The sequence below is a fragment of the Opisthocomus hoazin genome, chromosome 2 (assembly GCF_030867145.1).
Source record: "Opisthocomus hoazin isolate bOpiHoa1 chromosome 2, bOpiHoa1.hap1, whole genome shotgun sequence".
In the NCBI taxonomy this organism is placed as follows: domain Eukaryota; kingdom Metazoa; phylum Chordata; class Aves; order Opisthocomiformes; family Opisthocomidae; genus Opisthocomus; species Opisthocomus hoazin.
In genome coordinates this window covers 8758192-8785496 of record NC_134415.1, presented here as the reverse complement: position 1 = coordinate 8785496, position 27305 = coordinate 8758192, and the positions used below count along the sequence as shown (strand labels likewise).

Here is a 27305-nt window from a genome sequence, read left to right as displayed (position 1 = left end):
AGGGAGCTAACTGTTACAGTTTCAAAAAAGTTGTGAGAAAGAAATGCAGAATTGCATTTGCTTGCTCTCTTACACTAAATTAATTTTTCTTACAATAATTTCTCAGACCAGTTCTAGATTTTGGCGAGGGTTTATTTCTGAAACTTCATAGTGTTCTAAGTAAACTGTACTACATTTTCAAAGATCTTTTTAGAATCGAGATTTTATCAGAGATATCTGGCAAAGGTATGACCTCCATTAGTTTGCCGTCTTAGTTGCTTTTTATTTTGTCATGGGGATTTGACACTGAGTGTAACTACTGCGTGTTTATTTGGGACATTCTCCTCTGAAAAAGCACGTTCGGTTTTGCATAGATGGTAAAAATATTTTTGTAACCAGTAGATAGCTTCATGAGGTGGTCATCAAAATAGTTTCCCACTCTTTATCTTCTGAGTCCAAAGAAAATTTCTCGGATCTTTCCTACTGCTTTCAGCTTAATAAATTGTTGCTCTTCGTACAAGGTTTATCCTCTTTATACAGTTTAATAATACTTGAGCAAAATGTTCGGAGTTATCTTTTTACCTTTTTATATTATAGTGAAATGTACTGCCGTTTGTTTTGTGGTATGGTGTTACCTGTAAAGACTGCAAAATTAATTTCTGCCTATGTGTGATCAATAAGAAAATTTGAATTTTTTAAAGAAATTGTTATAGATTAAAATGCATAGGTATTTTACTTCTGTGGGTATCAATAATAACAAGTTTTGTCTTCTGACATTGAAGTTGGCAGTCATGTGGGCTGTGAGCTTTCCTGGCTTTGTGAAAAACCTGTAATTACACGTAGTCTGTTTCATAGCTGTTTGCCCAGGTTTGAAGCTAGAGAACATTAACAAGGCAAGCATAACAGCATGGAAGACTTCGGGTGAAGTAGCTTCCCTTAAATGAGTTCTACTTCATTGCCGTATCCGATTTGCAGAATTGGGACAGCCTATTTAGTGCCTCAGGAAGAGTAGGATCTACATAAGGTGAATTTTGTACTTGAATGCTTTATTGCCATACCCTCACCTCTTTATTCTCACAGGGGGTTGGGAGGGAAGTCCATTTTCCAGGCCTCTTTTATGCTTCATGAAAGAGCAGAAGCCTACAGTTCAATTTCTAGTGACCCTTACATCAAGCCTGGTTATGTAAGGGTATCTGTTCTGTAAAGTGATGGAGTGATTTATCATGCATAAAATAGATTAGATGATTTCATAATCTCATCTATGTGAAATCTGTGGAGGAAAAAAGCCACAAAATAGTTTTTGTCTCCTTTTACACATAACCCTTTAATAGCTAGAAGTTCTTCTAAGCCCATGCAAGATATAGGATGTATGGGCTTTCCTATTTTATGTGCTTTCTAGGCCACCATGTATATAAATGAATTTCCTGTCTAGCTGCTGAATAGTAGTAGTTAACAGCAGTGTTTGGTTGCCCTCACTTAGATATGGTCAAAAGCCTTCAAATGTACATTTGAAAGGCCTTTCAAACATGTTTGTAGTAGTTTAAGAAGCTATGCTTAGGAGTGGTTAGTTTAGATTTAATGACATTTGCCATACAGGTATTCATAGAACTACTCTTTCAGTGTTTCCGCCTTTCACTAAGACACTGTCAGGGTCTCAGCAAAAGTGTTGCCGTGGCTGAGTCTACAAGTTGGGCCTGTCCTCTCTGCTGCTTGCACAGTCCTGTCTTCCTCTCCTGTGCTGGCAGTCGCGCTTCTGCGCTCCTGGGCACTCCCTTCCGTAGAGGTGGTCTTCAATTAGTGCAGTACCTTGAACCAGCTTGCTGTCCTGGCGCGAGATGAAAACTGGGACCTGAAAAGTTCAGACATAGTTTCACAATAGATTTACAGCCTTACAATATAGACGCCTGCACCTGGTTTTCATGGTATTTATTTATAGGGTTTAACTGTGAAGTTACTGACTTCTTGGGTACGAAACTACCTTTTCGCCTTTCTCCCATGCCTCTGAAGAAACTAGCTGGAGTGCTCTTACACTTGAGAAGAATTATAAGGTGTCAATGCATGACAGTGGGTTTTTTTAGGCAATTCAACTAATGAGTGTTTGGCAGGAGAATACTTGGTATGCGGGTCTGATGTGCTAATATACCATGTGTTCGTAGTCTGGAAAGTCTTGCTGCTCATTCTGCAGAAGGTTCTATATACTGAATCTGTCAACAAATTTCAGGGCTGAAAGTGTTAATCTTGCTAACGTTGATTCAGCATTGTGTTTGGAGGTGGACTTAAAATGAATAAAACAAAATCAGTCTTATTTTCTAATTCTGAGTGTGTAAGGTATGCTGTATCTAATTCTGAGCGTGTAAGGTATGTTGTAGAGTATTTTAATGATGAGAAATAAATTATTTGCTGTGGAACTGCATTTCACTAGTATTTCTTTTGACTGCCATTTTTTCTCTTTAGAGGACTTTTCTGTAGTTAATATTGCAATTCTTGGTTAAAAATAAATTTTTATGTATTTTTAAATAGCTCGCAGGAGTCCTAGATGATTGTTTATGTGACATAGAAAGCATCGATGACTTCAATACTTTCAAGATCTTCCCCAAAATACAGAAACTGCAAGAACGCGATTACTTCAGATATTACAAGGTACAATTAGAATGGTATTTTCCTGAATCATTTAAATAAAATCCAGAATATATAGGGAGGATTACATATCAAATCAACTTGTCTATATTAAGTTGTTTTATAGAAGCCCACAGCTCTTTAATTTGGTTGTAGCAGGTTTTCAGTCCCTGACAGTTATGATGGTAATAAGTCATGGTTGCTGTGTTAATCCTGAGTCAGTGACAGTACATCATGACTGCTTTCATTCAACTGATAAGTGGTAATTTTAAAGGTAGTATCTTGTACTGCTACATTTAGAAAAGATTTGTATATTAGCAACTTTCTGACAGCGTGCAGTACTTGTCTTCTAAGAAAGGTGCGTAATTTGACATGGAAATATTGCAATGATTTCCTTTTCTTATAAGTTGCTGTCTTAGTTCTGATTTTAGTGTTTGTTGTCTAAAGAACCGTTATATTTTGAAAAATAGGTTAAAATATTCAATTTTAAAGTAGTATGTAATATCACTTTTTAGTGATTTTAAACATTTTTTTCTCTATATTAGAATTTGATGAGCAAAATAAGACTTTGAAGCCTGATACTTCTGTTTTCAGATATGCTTAACTCGAAAATGAGGTTGCATTTTGACTGAGCTAATCAGAAGGTTGCCTGCCACTGGAAAAAGGAGGTTGAACTCCTTTAGGGTAGACTGTCCTGCTGCTTCCCTATTTCTAGCTCTAGGGCCTGTCTGACGGCGCATTAGGCCAATGCACCTCTTTAACCTGGTAGATTTTTAGTTTGGATGTTTGGGTTTGGTTGTTGGTTTGTTTTTTGTTTGTTTGTTTGTTTTTCCCCCAGGATGTAGCACATTATCTAGCTGATCTGGAATCAGACGAGTGTTAAACTGATGCAGGGTGGGGTTATGAACGTGAGGAAGGAGAAAAAAGTGCTAGAATCTACCCTTTCTAGTCTGAGCAAGCAGTAGTGTGTAACTTCATCCTGACTCTCCTCCTGCTACACAATACAGTTCTAACGTCACTTTTCAGGAGAAACAAGATACATGCAACTTCTGTGATAATACATTACATAGTAGTGGTAAATAGATTCTCCAGAGGCAACAGAAAGATACAAAACAAAGTATTTGAACAAGAGGAGCAACAGGTATACAAGGTTTTGTGTAACAGTAATTTCATCCTGTGAATGTAGAGTTAGTCTTCGTTTCAACAGCAGTTCTGCAAATCATACTTAAATGGTGTGTTGCAGTCCTACCTCATCTTTCGTACTGGTCTTCCTAATGGATGGGCAATTATAAGGGCCAGCGTGCAGCCCACCCGTCACCACACATTATTTAGTACTTCCGCTTGTGACAGGGAAGAATCTGTGTTGAACAAGCAAACTGAGTAGGTCAGAATGTTTTTCACCCTTTCCTCTCTGAATAAGGAACGGACTTTTTTTATGCCCCTGCACAGAATCATGGAAGTGCTGTTAAGCAAATAGGTGGATGTGGAAATTGTGAGGGTAGGCAATCATCATCTAGGTCAACTACAGCATAGCTAAATACTGAATAAGCATAGGGGGAATATACTTGTTCTGGGAGTGAAAACGCTCTTACTCTGAACTAATTACATTTGTAATAGGGATTTTGATCGTGAACTTCTGTAACTACAGTCACAGTGTTCCCATTGTGTTACTAGTTCGATAGCCATGAAAGAACTTAAACTTTAGTGTATAATATTGAATGAACTAGCTAGTTTTTATTTAAAGTCTTGCTGAAATTGTGTGAAGTGGCTTCTAGACAGTTAGTGGAACACTTCTCGGTGAAAGAAATAAAAGAATAAAAGATTTTCTCTTTATATGGTTTTATACATCAAAACACAGAAACTATGGAAGCCTCGTGATAAGGAGTTTAATTTTCAGTCTGTGACAGTTATTGAATAATACTCTGAACGATAATAACGATATCTAATACTTCAGACCCTGAAGAAAATAGAAAGATGTTCTATGTAGTCAGTGCCTGACTGGCATTGATTAAAGTACAAGTACTTCTGTACAACCTCAGTTTGTCTCAGAAGTGTGTGTGTGCGCATGTGCACTGGTTTTTAGTGCTCTTGAATCATTTTGGGACTAGTGTACCTTGATTTACAGGTGTTTTTTCTGAATTAATCTGCAGTTCAGACAGCACTATTTTGTTATTTACAGAGTTCCTCTGTGTAAGAGCAGCAACTGCCTAGTTACTTGTATCTTCCTATGAGTGTGTAACCAGTTTTTATTGTTACAGTTTACTTTGAAGAAGGTTGTAGTCTAATTATGTTAGCTGGTCTTTTTTTTGGTAGAAATTGAGGGGGGGCATATTTTATATAATAAGTCTTATTGTGAAGGTGATGTAAAATCTAAGACTTTTTTGTGCTTTATTTTTAAAAAAAAAAAAGATGAGTGAACAAGTACAAAAAATTCTAAAATTTTATATATTGTTTTTTCCTAGGGATGGTGTTTGTGGATTTGGGGGCGGGGAGAAACCTAAAATCTCTGCTTTTGATGTATCTGTGCTAGCATGGCTTGAACTGTAACTGGAAGATAGTTGTCACCACTCCTAAGAAGTCGCACCATCTGCTTAATGTCTTGTTAGGTTTTTGACTGAGGAATCTCTTTAACATTTTAAAGCTGAATTTATAATTCCCAGTCATGCTGAATAAGTACATCAAACTAGAAACCTGGAAAAGAGCCTTTCCTTCAGATGTTAAATAGCAGTTAGCTTTGTATGCATGTTTTGAAAATACAGAAAGAACTTACTTGCTGAAAGGTTTGGTAGAGGAATTTAGTATAATAAAGGGCAGTGGAGCAAGTTAAATATTAAGTTTTGCTCTTTGGGGATCTTTTGTGGTATTGAAAGAACATTTCTTTTTGTTTTGCTTTAATTTGGGTACGTAGTGCCACAGAACAGCTTATCCTTCAAGCATTAAAGGTTGTTTTTTTATTTCCGGTACATAGTTTTGATTTTTCTTAGCTGTCAAAATTAAGAAAATAGACTAGAGGGAGAGTAAAATCTGGCTATAGTTTGTCTCAGATTCTTCATATTGTGCCTGCTTTGTTGATCTAGTTTTCTTTATACGTAGTATATTATGTATATTACTAGGGGGGAAAAAAAAAGAGTCTTTTTTTAATGTATATATATGCTGAGGTTCTGGTTGGACAATTCAGTGAATGTGGCCATTGGGCTTCTATTACTGTCTTCCCCTAAAAACCAGGCCACCTAAAGCAAATCACTGATCCAGTGTAAATGCACTCTGCCAGTTAAATGTGTTCAAAGCATAAAGTTTTTTTTTAATGGAATAATTGTTCAGGACAGCTCAGTGGTATCATTTAATCTCCAAATTAAAAGATTGAGTAGTGTGTTTCGTTTATCATAGCAGGAACCCTTCAGGTACCACATGTAGTGGACTCCAAGTTCATCAGAGCGTGGGATTTAGAGTTCAGTTGCCAATTCTTTGCCTAAGGGGCTGCTCTGGCACTACTGTACTAGATGTTTAAGCTTTGTTTCCACTCTATGTTTCTCCTAATGTGATGTGAAAGTATAATATATAAATTCCATGAATTAGAAAAGTGTTCCTACATATAAGGGAAAATAATGTTTTTCTGAAGGCTAAATTGATGAAGTGTTTAATCTCAATATTTCAACCTATTAAGTATAGTGGGAGTACTGTTCATTATAGTGTGTGGCTGTGAATTCACTGTACAGCTTGTATGTATTTTTTCCATAAGCTAGTGTAAGCATTAGTTTTCTGACTTAAGACTTGTAGATTTAAATAATTTTTATAAGCATGTTTAGAATTCTTGAATTTTTGTGTTGAAACTACTCTAGGGCCTGATGCCGTCCTTGAGGTATTAGGCTTAATTTCACAGTGCGTTTTATATGCCGTGCCTCACTAGAATAAAATTCAATATCTGCAATGGTTTCAACTAAGAAGTGATAACATCAAATCATTCAAGATGCAGTTTGTTGGATATAAGTAGTGACTTCAGTTGAGTATCTTCATGAATAGTATTTATCAGCTGAAGAAAACTACTACAAGCTGTGCTAAAGCAAAACAAAGTAAAAGAATAGAAGTAATTTTGGGTTTGTGTTTTTGTTTTATTTTTACTTTGAAAGTTTTAAAACTGACTTTTTATCTGAAAATAGTGGTTCCTACGGAGGTTAAATGCTTTGTATTTTATTTGTAATGTTAGATTTCAAAGACGATGTACTTCTGCGGTGTTTCTGGTTGATCATGTGGGAAAACCTTTAGTCTGTAGTCTTCCGTTTAGGAGTGATGAGGTCAAAGTGGTTTTTATCACTAATGTTTGTTAGTATGTATAAGGCTAATGTAAAGGGAAGCTGGAATTTTTTTTATTTCCTTCACTTTCACATTGACAATCCAAGTGAAGTGTAGTAAAGTGTTTAAATCGCTTGCCGTGTAGTACATAATAATATCTGTGTACTCCATGCCTTTACTGTGCCATTTGATGACAAATAGGAGCGCTAATGATCACAGAATTTGCTGGTAATGTTTTTGAAGTAGTTTCTCTTCATTATTTATATTTGTACAGTGTCAGCTCTCTAATTTGAGGCCGTTAGTGATACTCATTCTTCCTTGACTAGCTATGATGTCTGGTAATGATTGCCTGCTTTTATTGCTTGAAATCTGAAATCATCTAAGCACTTACTTGCATTAGTAAATCTGCGCAGTAGTCTGTCCTCCATCAAATGTATTTTCTTGCTCAGTGTAGTAGTGGTGCAATTGATTGTAAGGACAACCATTTTGGAGCTGCATATGTCTGATTTGCCACCTTTGTAGTAGTTTGTTTACTGCTTTGAAGTTGTACTAGTGGTACGAGATTTAATTTGTGCTTTAATATACTATGTGTTTGTGTCCACTGGAGATCATTGTCACTAACAATTCCACTGCAGCAAGCTTCAGCTTATATACTCCGGGGCAGAGTAGTTCTCTCAGTTTGAAAGGATTTCCTGATACTGAGAGCTCTTTCTTGTGAAGTTGCCTTATGTAAGTGTTGATTGTAAACTTTTGGTTTTGTATGTTTAGGTCAACCTGAAGAGACCATGCCCATTTTGGGCTGATGATGGCCATTGTTCTATCAAAGATTGTCATGTAGAGCCTTGTCCTGAGGTATGGATCAAATAAGATATAATTGAAAAAGGTTATTTGGTTATAAACTTTGCTGATTTGCAGTGACTAATACTATACTAACAATATTTACTAATGGGAACTTAATTTTAAATAAAAGATTGACAATAAAACTATTTTCCATTTCAAAAGCAGAAATACCAGAAGTGTTTTAAGGTTTAGTCACTTTACCAATAAAACAAATAACTTTAAGCATAAGTCTCTTCTAAGCTTTAGCACTATTTTGGATATAACGTGTTGAGAAAGGTAAAGGAGCAAGTTTAGTTATTTGAAAACAAGTCTGCTTTGACCTCTGTAGGAATTATATTTAATTTGTAGATTTTAATCAATCATTTCTATGAACAGTGTAAAAAACGTGATTTATTTTTTGGTTTTAGAGCAAAATACCTGTTGGAATTAAGGCTGGGAGCTCTAATAAAGTAAGTGGTCATTTGCTTTCTAAGTTCTTTCTGATTTATTTTTTTAAATGTTACCATTACAGTTGCTCTGACTTTATTACAAACCTTCAGTCTTGACATAGTAGTGAAACTGTTAACATAACTGATTAGTTCCTGCATGTGGCTTTGCATTTTTACTTTTACGTATAGTAGTGTTTCTGACATAACTGGTACTGTCATGTCGTTCTGAGTCTGTCATAGCTTGAGATCTGGTGCAGACTGAGTCGATGAATGACCAGGGACAGCAGTACATGGCCACAGAATGCCTGATGCAAAATTCTGCATTCGTTTCCGAGTACAGGTCACCTTGTATAAAGCCATAGGCTAAGATGCACAGATGCAGTAGCAGTCCAGTCTTTTGGAAAATTAAGAGAATATTCTTTTTGTTTTGCTTTAATTTGGGTACGTAGTGCCACAGAACAGCTTATCCTTCAAGCATTAAAGGTTGTTTTTTTATTTCTGGTACATAGTTTTGATTTTTCTTAGCTGTCAAAATTAAGAGAATAGACTAGAGGGAGAGTAAAATCTGGCTATAATTTGTCTCAGATTCTTCATATTGTGCCTGCTTTGTATCAGAGGAATGCTGATCTAGTTTTCCTTATACGTAGTATATTATGTATATTACTAGGGGGAAAAAATTGAAATTTTTTTTTATATGCTGAGGTTCTGTTGTGTTCCTTTGTATTTGTTCTGGCAAATGCATTTTTAAAGCAAGTTGTCTCGCTTACTCATCTGAACAATTTTAATTAAATCCTTTCTTTTTTTGAGAAGTGTCGTGGTATGTATTGTGGTGGTACTTTGGCATCTTGACCACAAGTCTGTCCTCAGAAATGAAGTATTCTCTTTCTTTTAAAATGTATGAAATTATTATTGTTGTTTGCTATTTCTGAAGGGTGTATCAAAGCCTTTCACTTACATTTTTATTTTGAGCTGGTTTTGGCTAGTAATCCTTCATGTCAACATGTTTGTGCCCTGAAGTGAAGGGAAGCCAGCAGTTTAGCTTTATATAAGCTATCAGTTACTTAACATTAAGTCATTTTCTGTATTTAAGGACTGTGATAAGGCAGAAATCTATGTAAACCTAAGGCTCAGTCTGCAAAAGAAAACACACAAAAAAAAAACCCCAACCCAAAAACCCCATAAAAGAGGAACTTGGGGTTTTTTATCTTTCAGGAGCTCTGATACTGTCTATTGTGTTTCAAAACCGTTAGAAGGATTTTTTGAGCTTTAAGCTGACAGACTTAAATTCCCTGCTGACATAACCATATGATTGTAGAATAGTGGAATTTAATCTTTAATTCGTCAAATGTTTTCCGTACAAATATTCTAACAGTGAGACGATTTTAGTGGATTACTTTTTTTAAAAATGCTGTAGAATCAGAGTTCAGCTTAAATACTTCAATTCTGGCTTTAAAATAATCAAAATTTGCCTTTAGCTTGAAAAGCCTATCTTCCAGACATGTGCACATCTAAAGCATGTCAATGAATATGATTAAATGAAACATGAGGGGAAAATGGCCAAAACTGATACATTTTCCTACTGAAATGACCAAGGAAACTTGGGGTATGATTATGCTTGCAGAATACAAGGTATATTTATAGGTATGACGCTACTTGTCTTCCAAGGTCCTTTTACAAGAATGCAACGACGTATCTGAAGCTCTTCAGAACTCCATTTAATTTAAATGAATAGCTGAAGTCTCTGTGGTGGTCAAATCCACAGGGTGAAATTGGCTTGATGAGATTAAGTGAAGAAAAATAGAAATAAGAAATATTCTGGAATTACTTACTGTTTCTAGGATCTGAGGGGTTTCCCTGATACTAGCCAGTTCACTACTAGACGTAGAAATGCCTTTCACAGCACCTATTCTCAGAGAATTTAGGTAACTCACTTGTATATTAAATATGAACTTTCTTACAGTATTCAAAAGCAGCAAATAATTCCAAAGAACTGGAAGACTGTGAGCAAGCTAACAAACTGGGAGCTGTTAACAGTACCTTAAGGTATGCTGTGATTTACAACAATAGTACAAAAATAGTAACAAAGGAGCATTTCATTTTGTCAGTCTTGTTTTTGGAATGTGCTGTTTTTTGTTCTTCATTCTTTCCATAGCCCATTAGAAACTAAATGTGAAATGATGCAAGAACATCTGAAGGTAAGGGTGTTAAGTGAGAAGTAACTTTAAAAAAAAACCCTACACTTTGATATTATTTGAAAGATGTATCTCGTAGCATCAAGAGTCGGAGGAAACTTGCAAATAAACCCACCTTTTTCCTACTTTTTACTAGTATCACTCTTTGTTCTTGATGACTGTGCTGGATTAAGGAATTCTGTCCTTCTCTGTCCCTCTGTTACACTGATGTGCCTGTTTGTGATCGTTCAGTGAACCAGATCAGGGAGCTTGTGAGTTCCTTTTGTGGTCAGTAAAGTTATTTTTAGCTTGGATCAATTCCCTGATCTTGCTTATTGCACGGCACAGTCAAGGTTCGGTGGGAGGAATTCTGCAGGATGGTGTTGCCCCTGACTAGGAAAGTGTGTGGAACAGTACTTAGAAAAAACTTGCATTCTACTAGACTCCCCACCTTTAAAAAGCAGAAATAGAAAAATCAATTTTTCAGTGTTGATGGAGAGGTGTGGTCACAGATTTGAGCAGTCCTACCTGATAGAGATGTTGAAACTCTTTCCTGTCGTCTGACAAAATGGGACTGCCATGAAAAAGTGACTGCTGCTGCCTGGTGTGTAGTGTGTTAAACCAAACTGGGTAGAGCCCTTATCCGAGTTTTTTTAGGGGAAATAAGGAACTATTAACTCTTTTCCACTACTGTAGGGCAAAAGAAATATAAAATTGAGTACACATACGGAGAGCTAAAGAGAATGCCTTTTGTGAGAGTAGCGTGGGAGATTAAAGTTCGGGGAGAGCAGGTAATGGACCCTGCAAGTGCTGGAATTTGTGCTTTGTAGGCAAACCTCCTTGTTCTCTACCTAGCAGTGCACCATCCTCATGGTTTTGGGTTATTTTCCTTTATCAGCTGTGTTTCTTGTGATTATCAAATCTTGCCTGCTTGTAGTTACTGGAGAAGTTCCTCGCCTAATGCCAAGTGTGAAGTCTCCTGTTGTGATTTGGCAGGATGTTAGAAATGTATCCTGTTGTAGAATTGCCTCTGTAGAGTTGAGCTAGTACTGATTTGATCAAACGCAACAGGTTGGTTTCATTATTTCGGGGTGCTCCACTGCACCCTGAGGCAGAGTTTCCAGTCTTAACTTTGCTTACGTTTTGCTGTCAGTAGTGTGGCATCAGGGGTTCTGTGCCACACATATGCGTAGAAGAAAGCATTCTTTGTGTTTCATAACATGCGAACGTTGAAGAACTTGTCTCTCTGGTACAGTACACCTTTGAAAATGCTAGGGTGAGTTGAATACCATTATTATTTAAAAGGCTTAAGACAAATCACAGAGTAATTTAGCTTGGAAGGGGTGTTTAAACATCTAGTCTCCCACTAAAAAGCAAGGCTAATTATTGTAGATATCATTGAAAGGTTACGAAAATATGATGATCCCTCCGCCCCCCCCTCAAGTGACAGCTGCTAAAGTAGTACTGTGAAAAGTGTTGAAAATGTATGCTGTAAAAGTATTTTACCAAACTCTTACTGAAGGAAGAGAGAGGTCAGTGCTGCTGCACATTTTGTTCAAATAACAATGGCAAAATCTTTCTTACTGTCTAACATTAAGATGACTTTTTAAAATATTGCAGTTGATGCCTGCTGGAATCTCTGTGCAGCTGAGAAGCGGTAACTCCATATATTCTCAAGTTTCAGATACAGTAATTCAGAATTCAGTTCCAAGTTAACTACTGTATGTGGATTGTGTTTCTTTCGGTAGCTCTTATTGATGTTGTTTATTTAAAAGTTTAAAATCAAATGTATTTTTTTCCCCTCAGTAACCAAAGTAAGGAGGCTTTCATTGACTGGGCAAGATACGATGATTCACAGGATCATTTTTGTGAACTTGATGGTAAAATGTTTAAGCTTTTTCAGAGTGTTTGTTTTATTTTCTGTCTCTTAAAAAACACAAAAGATTGTAGTTTCTCTGCAAATAACCATTCTAAAAACGTTTTAGTTTTGTGCTGAATGGGGATGTGACAGTTCATACCATTTTACAAACAAAGAATGCAATTTTTTACAAGGAGCGTTTGGTAGTCTATACAGTGCACATTCACGGTTACCTCCTGTTGGTATAGTGAACAGGAGACTTTTATGGAAGTAAAAAAAAAAGATAAATGGGAGAAGGTTAGCATATATTTTTTAAAAAGCTTCTTCTCGCAGAAGAGTTGCATCTAGCTCAAATATAAGACAAATTACTTGCAGCTGATTCAGTTTCTTACTACTGTATGATTTTGTTGCTATTCTGCTGTCTATGCTTGGACTGAGTTTGTTCCTCTTCCAGCCTTGCTGTGTTTCCAAATGATCTCTGCACTAAGTTCACCCTTATTTGTAAGAACTTTCTTATTGGCAAAACATTGGGATACTAGATTGTGTCTTCCCTCTGCTCCACATGTGTGAGTGTGTTTATTTGCTCGTAACATTCAAAGCTCAAAGGAGTGTTTTTCAGATAAACATGAGGATTGCCAAGTTCGGGAATGACTGCTAAAGGCCTTTTTAATAAATACTTTAGAAAGCTTTCGATGCTAGGAAGACTTGGGGCGTAATGCAAGATGTTTTAATCTACCTTTAGGCTAATGTTTGGTGTCACCTGAGAAAGTAGCAGCTGTAGTGGACTTACCAGCCTTGGTTCTCTTTCAGCACTTCTGCGTCTTACCTGTGAAAATTTTGTATGTAAGCTGTTTCTGTAATAAATAGTCATTGAGTATAACTGTAGATCTGAACTGTTATATGCAATAAGCTGCTGTTGTCTCTACTATCTTCAAGCTGCCTACTTACAGTTTTAAGAGGACTCAGCTGGGAAAGGTGTAGTGCAGGAGCATTTCTTTTAGAAGTAATACTAACTTAAGTAGTTGCTGATTCTGCCTCCATCCCTCCTTGCATCGTGCCCTGCTGAAGGAAGATGTACTGCCCCCAGCTGCGTTCTTCCAGTGCTTCTTTTGCACTGGCTCTGGAGTGCATCTTTCTGCATGGTGAGCTGCTTCAGCTTACTCGAATAGCAGGAAATTAAGTTGACATCTCCCTGCTGTCTCCCAAATATGTTGTGATGAACTGGCTTATCAGGTGAGTTTGAGCTGGAGCAGGAGAGGTGAGAGAGAACTACTGGGAGTGACTGGGAGGAGGCAGAAACTCTTGTTCTCTTCCTCTCCTCTCTTCCTGGTAGTGAGAGAGCTCTTAATTCACACAACTGTAGCACAAAAGCATACCAGCTTTACTTTTGACTAGCTTTTTGTTGGGCTTAACAATAAACTGGATAAGGGAATTGATCTAGCTGAAAAAAACTTCATAACCCAGGTCAGCTTTCCATCTTTCTGTTGCACTGCCCCACAGACTCAGTTGTGTGTGGATAACGAGAAGAAAAAGTGGAGACCTGAAGTGACCAGGAAGCGTAGGAACTGCTTAGGTTAGCCATGCTGTCAAAGAAATAAACAAAGCTGTAATTTGACTTTGTCTCATCTGGCACTCACTGTGTTGTTGTGTGTCTTGTGTCTGTCTCTTTTCTTTGTTTTTGCTGCTGCTGCTGAAGCGATGCTTAACTGCTCATGCAGAATCATCTGTTCTTTTTAGAGCAGTTTTCACTTTGTTTCTGTGGCTTCTTTCAACATCTGAGGAAACAGTCAGTGGCACTGCTTGGCCTATTCCTGTGAATAAATCTCTGGACTACTGACTTGTATTGTATGTGGGGACTTTTAAGCATGAGTTGCTCTTGACGTAGAATTTCAGAGGAGGGAGTTCTTCCTGTTTTTTACTGGTTGTGGCTCAAAACATAAGTTTCTATTCATACAGAGTTTTTAAGCAGAGAGAGTAATGTTCCACAGTTGTCTTTGAATATGTTACCTGAATTTATAGTGAACTTTAGAGATGAGGGTAGAACTTGTTGAGGTGCTGCTTAAATAACATGTTTCTTGCCATAACCAACAGAGTGTTCTGCAATATGCTGAAAGTTTGTTCGATGAAGCAATGCGATCCAGACTTCCTGCTAGTATACAAGGGAATCTGGGGAAAAAGGGGATTTAGCTACTAAATACACAAGATGTGCCAACTACAAGATGCTCTTCTTTGACCAGGTCTTTATTAAGAAGCCCCTGTAGCAGTATACCCATTTCAAACAAAGGCAACACCCCCAGCCAAACACTGCCGGACAAATAAACCCTGAATCTGAAGCCCATTTAAAAGAAAACACTGTTTGTATCTTAGCTCAGGGTGAGAGAACACATTGCATGGCAAGTGTTTATGGTGGAGTTGAAGAAGCCGCATAGGTGTTCAGACATTGTAGAAATGATGGCCACACAAGAGACTTTGGAATAAATTCTGTACTTTTGAGCTTTATGTAGTGTGTGTATTGCTGTATTTTTATGTACAAGGCATTTATAATCCAGCTGGGAGACAGAATGGTATTATATGAGACTTCTTATTTGTATTTAATTCTGTGTGACTGTTTTTAAAAATTAAATCTTTTTTAAATGATCAGTTAGAATATGTAACAAAAGGTTTCCTGTTTAGATGAGAGATCTCCAGATGCACAGTATGTGGATTTGCTGCTGAATCCAGAACGTTACACTGGATACAAGGGGCCTTCTGCTTGGAGAGTGTGGAACAGCATCTATGAAGAAAACTGCTTCAAGTAATTGGGAGGGAGAGGAAGCCTATTTCTTACACCTGCACTTCAATTTAGCTTAAAACTGATTTTTGTGTTTTTTAACTTATTTTCTAGGCCTCGATCTGTCTATCGTCCTTTAAATCCACTGGCGCCTAGTAGGGGTGGGTCTTGCCTGTTTTATTTTCCAGTGCAGTTCTTTTAACATAGTGACTATTGCAGTACAAGTGATACAAATGGTAATCTTCAGTCTGTAGGTTTGCTTTCTGCTGTTTTAATTTCCTCTGTAGAGGTAGCTGTCCGTTTTCAATATTCAGGCTAAGGTTTGTGATACTTGATTACATACATGCTTAATCTTATGCATATGAATAGGCTTATTAATGTCAGGGAAACTAATGTGAAAACTAAAGTAAGTCTCAAACTGTGTAGTAAGTGTCACTGTAATTTTCCAGTGTGGATGGGAAGGAGTTCAACAAAAGTTTCAGCACTCCTGTATTCTTCCCTTGGGTTTGTTTTTTGTTTTTCTAGAGCATTTAATTTAATCACTTAAGCTCATAGTCATCCTAGTGTAATGTAGCTGTACATTTTCCACCATAATGTTTAGTGTATTAGAAATGTACAAATTATTGCATTATTTGAGGAAAGAGTGGATACTTCGGAAGGTTCAGTTATCTGCAAGAATGTAAAAAAAAAAAAAAGGTATGCCAATGACTTGGGTTTTAAGTTTTCAAAATTAAATTGAAAACTATAGCTTGGTGTTCCAAATAAATTAGCTTTCACCATCAGTGTGTCTCATTTCCCTTAAAAACTAGCTATTAGCCAATAGATTGAATTTGAAAACACCACACATTAGAAAATCAAGATAGCCGTAAGTAATTATAAATATTGAGATAATATATTGCTGGCATACATAAATAAAAAGAACTATAAGAGCAGTTTAACTCAGAGATCAGCATTTCAGAATGGAACACCGGTCAGATTGTTGAACAGTGTGAACTGAAGAACGACTTCCCAACCATCTTTCTGAAGTGAAAACATAGCTCTCAAGAATATGTAAATCAGCTGCTACTAAATTTTCAAATTCTTAGCGACTTTCATTATTATAATGTGTTTAGTCTCAGGTGGTCTTGAGGAGGAGGAAGAGGATGGAAAGTAGCCTATTTTTTTGTAGATTAAATAAGATTTCTTGCACTTTTTCAGTGTTTGTAGTAAAGCCTGTGTTTCATTACTACTTTGCTGTGGAAATTATCTTTTTAATACTTAAGGATTTTTTTTTTTCCCCTCCCTGCCCCCCCAAGGAGGAGATGATGGTAAGTCATCTTACTTTGCTTGACTTGCAGAAATGAAGTATAAAGAGTTTTGGACATCTGATTTATTCACTTTATTGCCATTGCTTTAGAGGGCTGGAAAGTTATGTTTTTCTGCAGATGATTGATCAGAAAATGTTTTTATTGGGATAATTCTTTCATTTTGAGTTGGAGGATGGAGTGTATAAGAGCAAAACACAGTTCTGTTGTTGGTTCTTATCCTTGTAACAGAATGTGTCCTTGATTTTGGGAAGGTGAGGAGAGAGTGGGGAGAAAAAGCATTTGGTCTGTCTGCACTGAGACAGACTTGAAGATTTTTTTCAGTCGAAAGCTCTCAGGCAAAAGTCTAAGGCTACAGGAAACCTGCAGACAATAGCGGTCAAGGTGAAGGCTACGGGGTATAATTACACTCTGCCATCACGTCTTTCACCACCAGTGCACATAATCAGGCTTGCGCTGCATGCACCTCTGAGCGCCCTGACCAGTAACGTAGTCATGCTCGTTCTCGTATGTCTCCTGTTCTGACCCCAGCAGATCTAAACTAACCTCAGAGCTCAGCCACTTCAGTGCCTATTCTCACTTTAATAGCTAAATAATTTAGCTTTATGTCCAGGTGGCAGCTAGTGTTAGTATGCGTAGTAATATAAAGATACCATTATGTTGAAAATGCATACTCTTCATTTAACTATATACTTTGTGTTTACAGGAGAATCTTTCTACACATGGCTAGAAGGTAAAGGCTCTTGGATGGGTTAATATAATGTTAAATTCACTAGAAGAAACACTTTGACTTTTCTGCTCATTTTAGGCATTTAAGCAGGGACATTCTTAGTAGTAAAACTGCTAAGCATTCTTATTTGAAAACAACTTTAAAACATTAAAGTTTTTGATGGTTCTGTTCCCAATATATAGACTAACAGAAGTATAATCTGTGTTTGTTCAGAAGGCAAAGCAATTTGCTTTTTATTCATATTTAAATGGAAATCATTATTACAGTGGTAGCAATCAAAATCACATTTTGAGGGTGTGCAGAAAAGTAAATGGGTTAAATGTACTTAATTTTAAACTTAGTTCATTCTGCTTTTCATAAGCCTTTCCTTGTCCAGTTGGAAATCTCTGACTGGTGCTATTGCAGGAAAGCATACAAATTTACATGCTTTTTAAAATGTGATGTCTGTAAACGACGCCGTGTCTCAGCCTCACAGACAGGCTTCGCCATCAGCTCTTCCTGCTTCAGTTTGTGGGGACTGGAGTGGCAGGGAAGTCACCCAAACACACCTTTGAGAAAGAAACAAACTCCTAAATTCTGAGTGTAGTCTCTGTCTCTGGGTCGAAGTGGTATCATAACTGATTTCTGCATTTAAATTATATTTTGGCCACCCAATGCCATTGCATTTCTTCAGTGAATTTATAGCAGAGCTTGGAAGAAATATTGAGAAATATTTGTGTTGTTTTCCAATGCCATAAGGTTTTCTGGGGTTTTTGATGTTTTTCTGTAAGGTCACTACTTATTCACTAGTTCAGTGGTAGCTTTGATTCGAATTAGGGTGGATCACAGTACAGTTCTGGTTTCCAGAAATTCAAGACTGTTTAAAATTTATTGCTCAAACAATGTAAGCATCTTATTTTTGTGTGGCAATTTATCTGTACTAATTGACCAGATACTTAATCTGACTGTATTTATTAGAACACTAAAATACTGAGTAAGAAATGTCAAACTTGTACTTCTTTATATAAAAAATAAGAGGTAAACTTTTCCTATGATGGTTATAAGGGCTTATTAACAATGTCAAAGTACTGTAATTGTAACTCTTGAAAGTTAAACTATGCAGACTTGCATCACTGAAATGTCAAGGTATATTAGTTTTCATACATGGTTTCCAGTGTTTAGTTTGGGGTCTGTTTGTCTTTTTTCCTGGACAGGTCTTTGCCTTGAGAAAAGAGTGTTTTATAAACTCATTTCTGGACTTCATGCTAGCATCAACTTGCATCTGTGTGCAAATTATCTTCTTGAAGGTAATATAAGTCTAGGTAAAATTGCCAAATGGAATTCTACAATATCTGTAACATGTATTCGTTTTTTTTGTCAAAATTTTTGCTGTATACTTAGTTGCTTTCTTTTTCTAAATATGTATGTTTTACTTCCCTGCCCCTTTTCTTCCTCTGTGTAGAAACCTGGGGGAAGCCTCGCTGGGGAGCAAATGTGAAAGAGTTCACTCGCCGCTTTGACCCCGCTGAAACAAAAGGAGAAGGACCAAGGAGGCTCAAAAATTTGTATTTCTTATATTTGATAGAGCTGCGTGCTTTGTCAAAGGTTGCACCGTACTTTGAGCGTGCAGTTGTTGACCTTTACACTGGAAATGGCCATGAGGATGCTGAATCTAAAGCTCTCTTACTAGATATCTTCAGGGATACAAAGTAAGGCATAAGATTTTTGGTTTTTTCATGAATAGTTTTAAATTCTCAGTTATATTCTCAAGTGAGAATAGATGACTTCTTGATAGCATAAGACAAGAAGGAAAGTGGAATGATGAGACAGAACAAGAGGAATTTGTACATCTGACAGGAAGAGAGGGTATTTTTGAGGTCTGAATATACCAATCGTTAAAAACAAAAAAACCCCAAACAAACCAACCAAAACAAAACCAAAACCACAACCACACAACGCGCTGAGTGACGTACCCGCTGGGGTTTTAGCCATCCCTGCTTCCTCTGTTTGCTCTGTAAGGCTCTTTAGTCCAGTTCTTTTGCTCACATTCTCACTGATTTTTGTGATTGGTAATGTGCTGTGTGGCTTCAGTGCTGTCCCTAGTCATAATCTTGCTAGGTATTTGAGATGTGGTCAGACAACGATCAACGGAAAGGCAAGCATTAGGGCAAGGTCAGTGTGTATTAGAGAGAAATCTTCATCAGTGGAAATGAAGAAAATTCTCAACAAAACTGTAAAGAACAGGTTTCAAGTTGCAGTGATTGAGTAGTAAAACTGATACCATTCAGTAGATTTTTTTATTCTGCGAAGACTAGGAACTCTGAAAAGTGTTTTACAGCGATGGCATCAGCTGCTTGCCAGGCTTGATAGGACACTGTAGTTCATGCCAGCATTTGGTTTTTTTGCGTTTTGTCTTTATTAGGTCCTTCCATATGCACTTTGATGAAAAGTCCATGTTTGCTGGAGATAAAAAAGGAGCCAAGTCACTAAAGGTAAAGCTAGTTTTCTGAATGACATCCAAAATACCCGTTTTCGAGTTAAGCTGTGTTACTTTAGAAAACCTCTCTACCTACCAGAAACGTACTGCTGAGAGTAGGAAAGGAAGGGATGAAAAGTTACGTGGTTATATCTGAGGCCTCTTAATCTACTTTATAGTAAATGAACACGAGGTGTGTATAGTAAATGAACAGGCTGCTGTTCAGATTGGTACGCACTACACTTCCACAGCTGAATTGTGGCTTAGTAGTAAAGGTCTGGTTTGATACTTAATAACACTTTTAATACATATTTCAGTAGTAGTTTGGAATTTTATCAGTATTAGAAAGGTGCCAGTAGTTTATCAGCCCAGGTAGTGTTTTTCTGACCTTAAGTATTTCATCGGGATCATCTGAAGTTCTGTGCTGTGCTTGCTTCCACTCTGACTGAAGCTGCAAAGCAACATCCACTCGTAGCTTTGGACAGAAAATAACATTTGTGAATTGTAACTTGTCTGCCTGTTTGTCAGAAATGTATGTTGGTTCTAAAGGGATTTGGATAATGGAAGAAAAATTGGGCAAGGACACAGACAGAGTACTTACAGCTCAGAAAATTTTGAGCAAGTTGTTGGAAACTTGGTGTACAGAATACAAGCGTCGCCCTGCATGTCCTGCATTTTCGTTCTTTCAAGGCATTAACTATTAGCAATGGTTTGGAACAAGATTCTGGGTTTATAGGGGGGTTTCTTATGGCCTGACCACATATGGTAGCGGCTTTGTTCAGTTTTAGTAATAGAGAATTGATATTCTAGTGGTACTAAGTTAGTTTACCTTTTTTTTTTTTTTTGTAAAGCTAAGAGGTACTTTGTTAACCTTTTTTATGCTGTTTTTAACTGATAGGAAGAATTCCGATTGCATTTCAAGAACATATCCCGCATAATGGATTGTGTTGGGTGTGATAAATGCAGGCTGTGGGGCAAGCTGCAGGTATCGTTTATTTTATGTGTGTGCGCGTTGCAGGGGGGGTTAGGCGAGAAGCATCTGTCTCGGTCTGGGGAGGGTGCCTGTTACCTTAGCATTTAGACTTTCTACACGTGGTTGGTCTTTGATGTCCTTACCTGCATATTAAAAATAGACATCTTTTCAGTTCACTATTAAACTTTTTCTAAAATTTTGTTAAAAAACATTTATTTTGCTTAGTCAACAGCTGCTTAGTTTACTGAGAGGTTCTTCGCTGCCCTGCTCTAAATGGTGACAGAGGTATAGTTTGTATTTGCCAAGAAAATTTTACTTATAACAGATGCTTCATGGCAAAGTCTTACTGGCAGTCAGTGTCTTCTCTGTAGTCAGTGATCAGATGAGCTTTGTAGAATCACCTGTCAGAAGCCTTCCTGGAAATACAGCACTTGCTTAATTGTTAGGAAATTCAGCATGAGATTTAACTCCACAAATTGAGGCATAAGAAAAAGGAGTCAGTCAGATTTTTACCATTTATGCAGAAGGCAGCAAATGAATAGCATGTTTTCTTTACAGTTAGAAACTTCACTGGAACCTGAAGGATTGGGAACTTTTTTATTTCTGTAAAAAAGGGGAAGTAGAGATGTGATTTCTATCTTACCGCCTGGAAATGTGATCTTAAGATTACTGTGCATCTTGCGGTATTTTATAGTTAAGCTGAGAGTTGCAAAACAGAATGTCAGTTTCTGGAGACATCTTACTTTTATTTTATTGAGAACAAGATTTTAACCCTGAAGGCTAAAGTTAAGTCCAGACTGAGAACAGTTGTTACTCTGGGGTGCCTAGCGGGGTGCTATACTGCTCTATAGCACTAAGCTTATCAGAGCTCAGTTTTCAAAGAGATTCGTAATACCTAAAATTTGGTGGTCTCTGCTGAATTTCCAGAGTTCTGCCTACCCTGTCCTAGTTAATGCTTCTGATGTATTATAATTTTTCCTTCTTGCGCAAGATGAAATAGGGGCAGACTTCCTGACCTAGAAAATTCTCTTGCAGCCAGCCTCAACCACTTTTGTGTCAAAAGCCAGTGGTTGTTTCTGTAGCCCAGTAAAAGGGGAAATGAGAATAGCTTCTGCTGTTCCATTTCTGTATAGCAAATAGGGGTTGAAACTTAAACTGCAATGTCTGCCACTGGGACTGGAGGTGGAAGAGCAGGAGTGCTGTGATAGCTCAGAATAAAAACCTAGTTTGACTTGGAAAGGGGAGGGGAGAAGAAAAGGGGAGATCTGATCCAGCAGCTCTGCAGCAGTGAGGCATCTCTGCTGTCGGGGGGAGAGGAAGCTGGGAGTGTGGGAATGGACGTGTTTTCATGTGCATCTGGTGTGGCTGAGAAGAAAAGAGATGGGAAAGGAAGAGATTAAAAACATGAGGGTGAAGAGCAAGTATACCTGAGGAAACAGGTGTTCTTATGTAGCGACTGAACCTGGTACACCACTGACGGCATGCATTTGCACTCGGGTCCTGGCTTGTGTGCAGTCGTTTGAGTTGAGGGAATGTCAAGATACAAGGACTGGTACTGCAGTTTGCCTGGAATAGTAATATTTTAACTCTTACTGTTTTCTGCGAGTTTGAAGGAGGGATCTTATTGATGTTAAGACATTTTCTTGTAGACTCAAGGCTTAGGAACTGCTCTGAAGATCTTATTTTCTGAGAAAGAAATACAGAGCCTTCCTGAGAATAGCCCATCAAAAGGTTTTCAGCTCACACGTCAAGAAATAGTTGCTCTTGTAAATGCCTTTGGAAGGTAAGTTTTCATCAGCTGTGTAGTAGAAAACCAGTAAAACTTCAGTGTCACCACTCAGGGTCTGTGGAAAGATGGTATTGTACATGTAGCTGTAGCTTTTAAGGGCTGAATTATTATTAGTGATATTGATAAACTTAATGCCATCAACCTGAGTATGTGGAGTGCTGGTCATTAGCCTCGGTCGTCATTTGTGTATTGGGATCCAATTCATCTATTGATCCCAAATCTTATAAATTCCATCTTGGGAAAGCTGGATTTAAGTCTCAAACAGTCTTCAGCCCTTAAGCTTTTCTATTTTTGTGTGATGTGATTATCTTTGTTAAAACTTACATTTTGATTAATTTTTTGAAAACAGCAAATATTTACCCCATTTAAGTGATGAAATAAAACATTTGAACAGCTTTAAAAGACGTGTAAACTTGCTTAGTTTGTTCATCGTGCTAGTTCTTCAGATCTTGAATAGAACAATCTGGTCCCATTTAAAAGAATATAATTAGTGTTTCTTACCTCTAGTTGGAGATTCTTTAGACGTTTAATCAAGTGGGGAAAATGTAAAATATATCTAAACTTTAATCCCTGTAATATATTGTGTCAAAATAATGGAGAGTCAGATAGTAGATCTTTTGTGGGAAAGTATTATCTTAGTTCATCTTTGGAACAGAATTGTGTTCAAAAAAACCCAAACAAAAAGCCCCCCCGGAAGATGATGATTTGCACTTCTCTTTCACAGTTGACTTACTAACACTGAAGGGGTTTTTCTTTTACAGGCTTTCCACAAGTATAAGAGAGTTGCAGAATTTTAAAGTTTTATTACAACAAACTAGGTAATGAAGGCCTTTGCACAACCAGTTAGCGAAGACCATTTACGTGACTGCATTGAGCAGGAGGAACTGATCCTTACAGGACTCGTGGGAACTGATAAAAAGTAAAATCAAATACCAACTTGAATATTTATGTTTAAATTAGGAATGGATATTAATTAGAAAAGATATTTATGAATGAAATATATAGTTTTTAAATGTGTAAATTATGCTGATCTGTTTATTTTTTAAGTTCTCTGCTCACAGTTCTGTTGTACTGAAACTTCATAAACTTTCTTTATCTCCTTGTCTTTCTGAGACAGTTATTTTATATGAAAACGTGTGTCCCTCCACCCTGCCTCGGCCTGTCCTGAGAGAGGTGGAGCACCTCTCGCCTCTCCCCAGTACTGAGCCTCAGTATATTCTGAGGATTGGCTATGCCGATTCTGGCTGGCTAAAAGAGGAAAAAAAAACCAACAACAAAACAAAACAAAAAAAACAAAAAAGGAAATAAGACTGTTGTTGAGTTCTGACTTCTTACCGTAATAATGAAACTTACTTAAAAATAGGAAATCTACTGAGCAGAAAATTTTTATTTCACACCGAGCTCCTTTGCATCATGCTGATATCGACTTTTTTTTCCTGACGTGCTGCTTTGCAGAATTTCCTTTTTTCTTTAAAACAACAACCTGGCATCTGATGCAGCACAGTTGGAAGGGACTTTTCTGCAGCCCCTTGGCTGCCTGCGTTTGCTCAGGGCTGGGGGTCGAGGCAGGGGGAGGTGGTGAGTGGAGTGCTGCTGGCTGAAAAGCCTCAGTCCATAAATTCGCATCTAACCCCGTTTCATTTTCTAGATTGTAATCACAAGTTCAGTTTCCAGAAATTGTCTTTTTAAAGCCTAAAATGTTAAAACAGCACACTTCAGTCTTTGAGCTGTGGAAACAGATTTGCTCTTTGTGGGTTATGTTTTAGTGCTATGTTAAAAGGCCAGTGGAAAAAGTAAGAACTTGTTTTTGTAGTCACTTTTAAAAAAAAATGCTTTTTAAAGTCACGCCGACATTTAATACCGCATACTCTTATCTATGCAATCCCTGACTGTATCTTCTTTAAAACGATATTCAGCGTAAAAAAACGGGTATGTTAATAACGTAACTTTCATAAAGTAAGAAATTACTCATGTATCATTGTCCACAGATGTCAATGATAACTTTCCATTGTCCAAAAGAGAATTCAGAAACAGCACTACTGATGAGGAGCAACCAAATATTGGTTTAAATTTAAAATGAAATAATTTTTTTTAAACCAGCATGTTTCAAAGTGAAGTTAGGAATTATGAATGTAGGAAGTGCTGGTACAGTGTAGATACATCTCTTGTTTTTAAAAATAAGTCTTCACAAGATAAAGTGCTCTTAAACATTTTTCACCCTACCAGATATTTAGTGACTTGTTTATGTAATCGATTGTAACTGTCTTGGCTTCCATAAAGTGGTCCTTTACAGCTGAGTTTTTCTGAAAGCCGGAATATGCTCTGTCCCTTGTTTCCAGACGAGCCTCAAATTTCTGCCTGGCGGGAAATGAGATAGACTGTCCTGCTGACACGTGCTATTATCAAAAATACTGTTTCTCAAGAAAGTAAACCCTCTTGAGTCAAACTGGCATAAGCTAAATGAAAGGGGGGAAAAAAAACAACCCAAACCAAAATACCCCCCAAAAAACAAACTACACCCACAAAGTTTTGGTGATAGTTGCACAAACTGGCAATGAACTGGTATCCAGTTAGAAGTTCCCGTTTAAGCCAGTACACAATATAATGTGGTGTTAGAGAAAGCTGGTGCCGCTCTGGGGGTGTTTTGTTCTTACCCAGCAGCGTCTCTTGCCTGTGGACACCCGCGTCGGAGCAAGTCACCATGGGGCTTCCGCCTTCTAGTTACTGGAGAAGAGTGGGCGATTTCCGGGTGGATTGGTCCGGCCTATTCCGAGCTCTGCCTTTGCACCCTAGAGCTTATTTTTCTCCATTAAATTGAAGTGGGAATCTAGGTAACTAGCTCAGATGTGCACAGCTGTGTTTGGTAAATGAGTTACACCCCGAGTGTCTAACTCTTCTGAGTAATTGTACACGTTGGAAAAGTGTGGTTTTTCAGTTGGCCGTTAATTCCTTGCCTTGTGGCTTGGCCTGCAAGGGCTAGAACCTGTAGGCTCACTCGTGTGAAGAATGCTGTGTAGCTACGATTTATCGGTATTGTTATATCTTACAGTGCCTAAAGCTTTAGGCAGGATTTTCTAGTTGAAAAAAAATTGTGTTGTCTGCACTACCCCGGGAAGGCCCTGGGTCTCAGAATTGTTTCTTCCCTTTTCCCCCTTGCTTTGTGGGGAAAGTTGAATTGCTTCCAACCTTCTTCTGGGGATGCAACTTGCTGTTTTTCTTTTCTTCCACCCGTGCCTGGCGAAAATCTGCGGACACTGAAGCAGCATCACACACTGGCATCACGCACTGCTCGCGGGACAGGCGAGAGGTTCAGGCACGCAGGTCCTGCACACCTCGGGGGCACAGAGCAGGCGGGGTTAACACCGATGGGGGAGGACCTGAAGAGACTGAAGCTTTTTTCTTTTCCTTTGTGTCATGGAAAGGCAGGAATGCAACTGAACAGCAAATTCTGCATACGGGGAAGTTCTGTTGCATTTGAAGGTACATCTGGCTTGGTGATCAAACATGGAAGGGATTTCACTGCACTGTCGTTGTAGAAACGGGACGTGAGATTTTTCCGGTTACAAATATAATTGAAACAATTTTCCTGGTCACTCTCTTTTTTACTGTATTTGGTGTACATTCTGTGACTGTACTGCCTATGAAGCTTTGCCGTGCAAGTTGGGTGACTTAGTTCTTTATATGTTAAATGAAATTTTAGATACTTACAGATCTGTTTTTATACTAAAGAATAAGGTTAGTTACACTGTCCATGACCTGTAAACGATTTTAAATTCCAGCTCCCTGTTGGAGATCAGCTTGTCAGCATTGTCTGCCGTTCATTTCAGAGTAGAAGTACCTTTCCCTGTACAAATGACACACTGATTGTAATCCCAGAGGCAGTGAGAAGACAAAGATGTTTCGTTTTTCCCCAAGTCATGAAGGCTTACATGAAATGGTGAAAAAGACTTGGTGCAAACTGCACAGGTGGAATGTGAGGCACTGCTGGTGAACACCTGGCTCTTCAGTGCCTGAGGAGGAAGGTGAGAATATAGATTTAAACCAGTAAAATATAGAGAATTGTGTAAGCTGGAGTAACAAAAGCGTTTTCCTACTTCAGCCGACGGTTTCTGCTGTAGGTCTCGTCGTGTGTACACGAAATACACTGTGCCGCGCTTCCCCAAGTTGTGTGTTGCTGGTTGGGTTGCCTTTACCTGGCCTTGCTTTGGGCTTTTCTGGGAAATGGCCTGTAATATGGTGTAAATAATCTAGATGGTTATGTTTATAAAGCAGCAATCAGCAATGCTTCACTTCACAATTCCTCCCGATAGCTAGCCTATTAAAATGTAATACTTATTAAAATCAGTGTTGGAACTGCTTACTGAGATCTAAACAGTTCTGAATCTTTGCTATGTTTGAGTCTATAAAATGTGAATTAAAGTATTTTCTGCTACAACTTCTTTTTGTGAAGGTAATTTTTGGGTCTTAATTTGAAAATTTTTTGACTCTTCATTTCATTTCCCTTTGAACTACACTTGGTAGAAATTATATAACTTAAATAATTTACATGTCCATCATTTATGCTTATGGTGATGAGCAGGCTTCCGTTCTCACTTCAGCTCCACTCAACGGTGCCGGTAACCTGGGTGCCCGTTGCTGCGCACAGTGCGTTGTAGTGTGGCCAGATTTAGCCCCTGGGTAAGTCCAGTTGTTTTAAGAGGCAAAAAGGCTTATTTTGAAAGAAAGTGTGGCCTGTTCTGTCCCTTTCTCAGAATAGCTTATAAAATTAATTTTGTGACTATTTTTTCTGGTGGGTTTACCCAGTGGGGCTCTTCATGTGAAATTACTCCCCGTAAAGCATTTCTGCAGCTTTCTGTTTCATTCCATGTATGTATTTTTAACAAATTATCTTACTAAAGATTTGATACATGTGTTTCATCCTCAGTTTAGGACCTGTTACACAGGTGCTGATAATTATAGTGATTTAATTTAAATTTAAGATCTTACCTTTCACATTGTTGTTTAAATCTCCTGTGTTTGAGAGTGTTGAATTCATCACTATGATTGATGACAGTCACTTGCCATTCCACTTTTTTGCATGCATACTGTGGCACAGGGATTGA

At 37.8% G+C, this 27305-nt stretch overlaps 1 protein-coding gene across 1 annotated transcript in view; it reads left to right on the top strand.

Moving 5' to 3' along the window:
• ERO1B (endoplasmic reticulum oxidoreductase 1 beta) overlaps nt 1–26638 on the top strand; it is a 28944-nt gene extending 2306 nt beyond the window's left edge. The window contains exons 2-16 of the mRNA XM_075412406.1: nt 2500–2619; nt 7654–7737; nt 8133–8174; nt 10114–10196; nt 12131–12204; nt 14856–14976; nt 15067–15113; nt 16248–16259; nt 16963–16989; nt 18180–18272; nt 18428–18674; nt 19388–19457; nt 20340–20426; nt 22064–22197; nt 22965–26638. Of these exons, the coding sequence (XP_075268521.1) occupies nt 2500–2619; nt 7654–7737; nt 8133–8174; nt 10114–10196; nt 12131–12204; nt 14856–14976; nt 15067–15113; nt 16248–16259; nt 16963–16989; nt 18180–18272; nt 18428–18674; nt 19388–19457; nt 20340–20426; nt 22064–22197; nt 22965–23025 (1302 nt within the window). The 3' untranslated portion in view covers nt 23026–26638. The remainder of the gene's footprint in view (nt 1–2499; nt 2620–7653; nt 7738–8132; nt 8175–10113; nt 10197–12130; nt 12205–14855; nt 14977–15066; nt 15114–16247; nt 16260–16962; nt 16990–18179; nt 18273–18427; nt 18675–19387; nt 19458–20339; nt 20427–22063; nt 22198–22964) is intronic.
• The last annotated feature ends 667 nt before the right edge of the window (nt 26639–27305 follow it).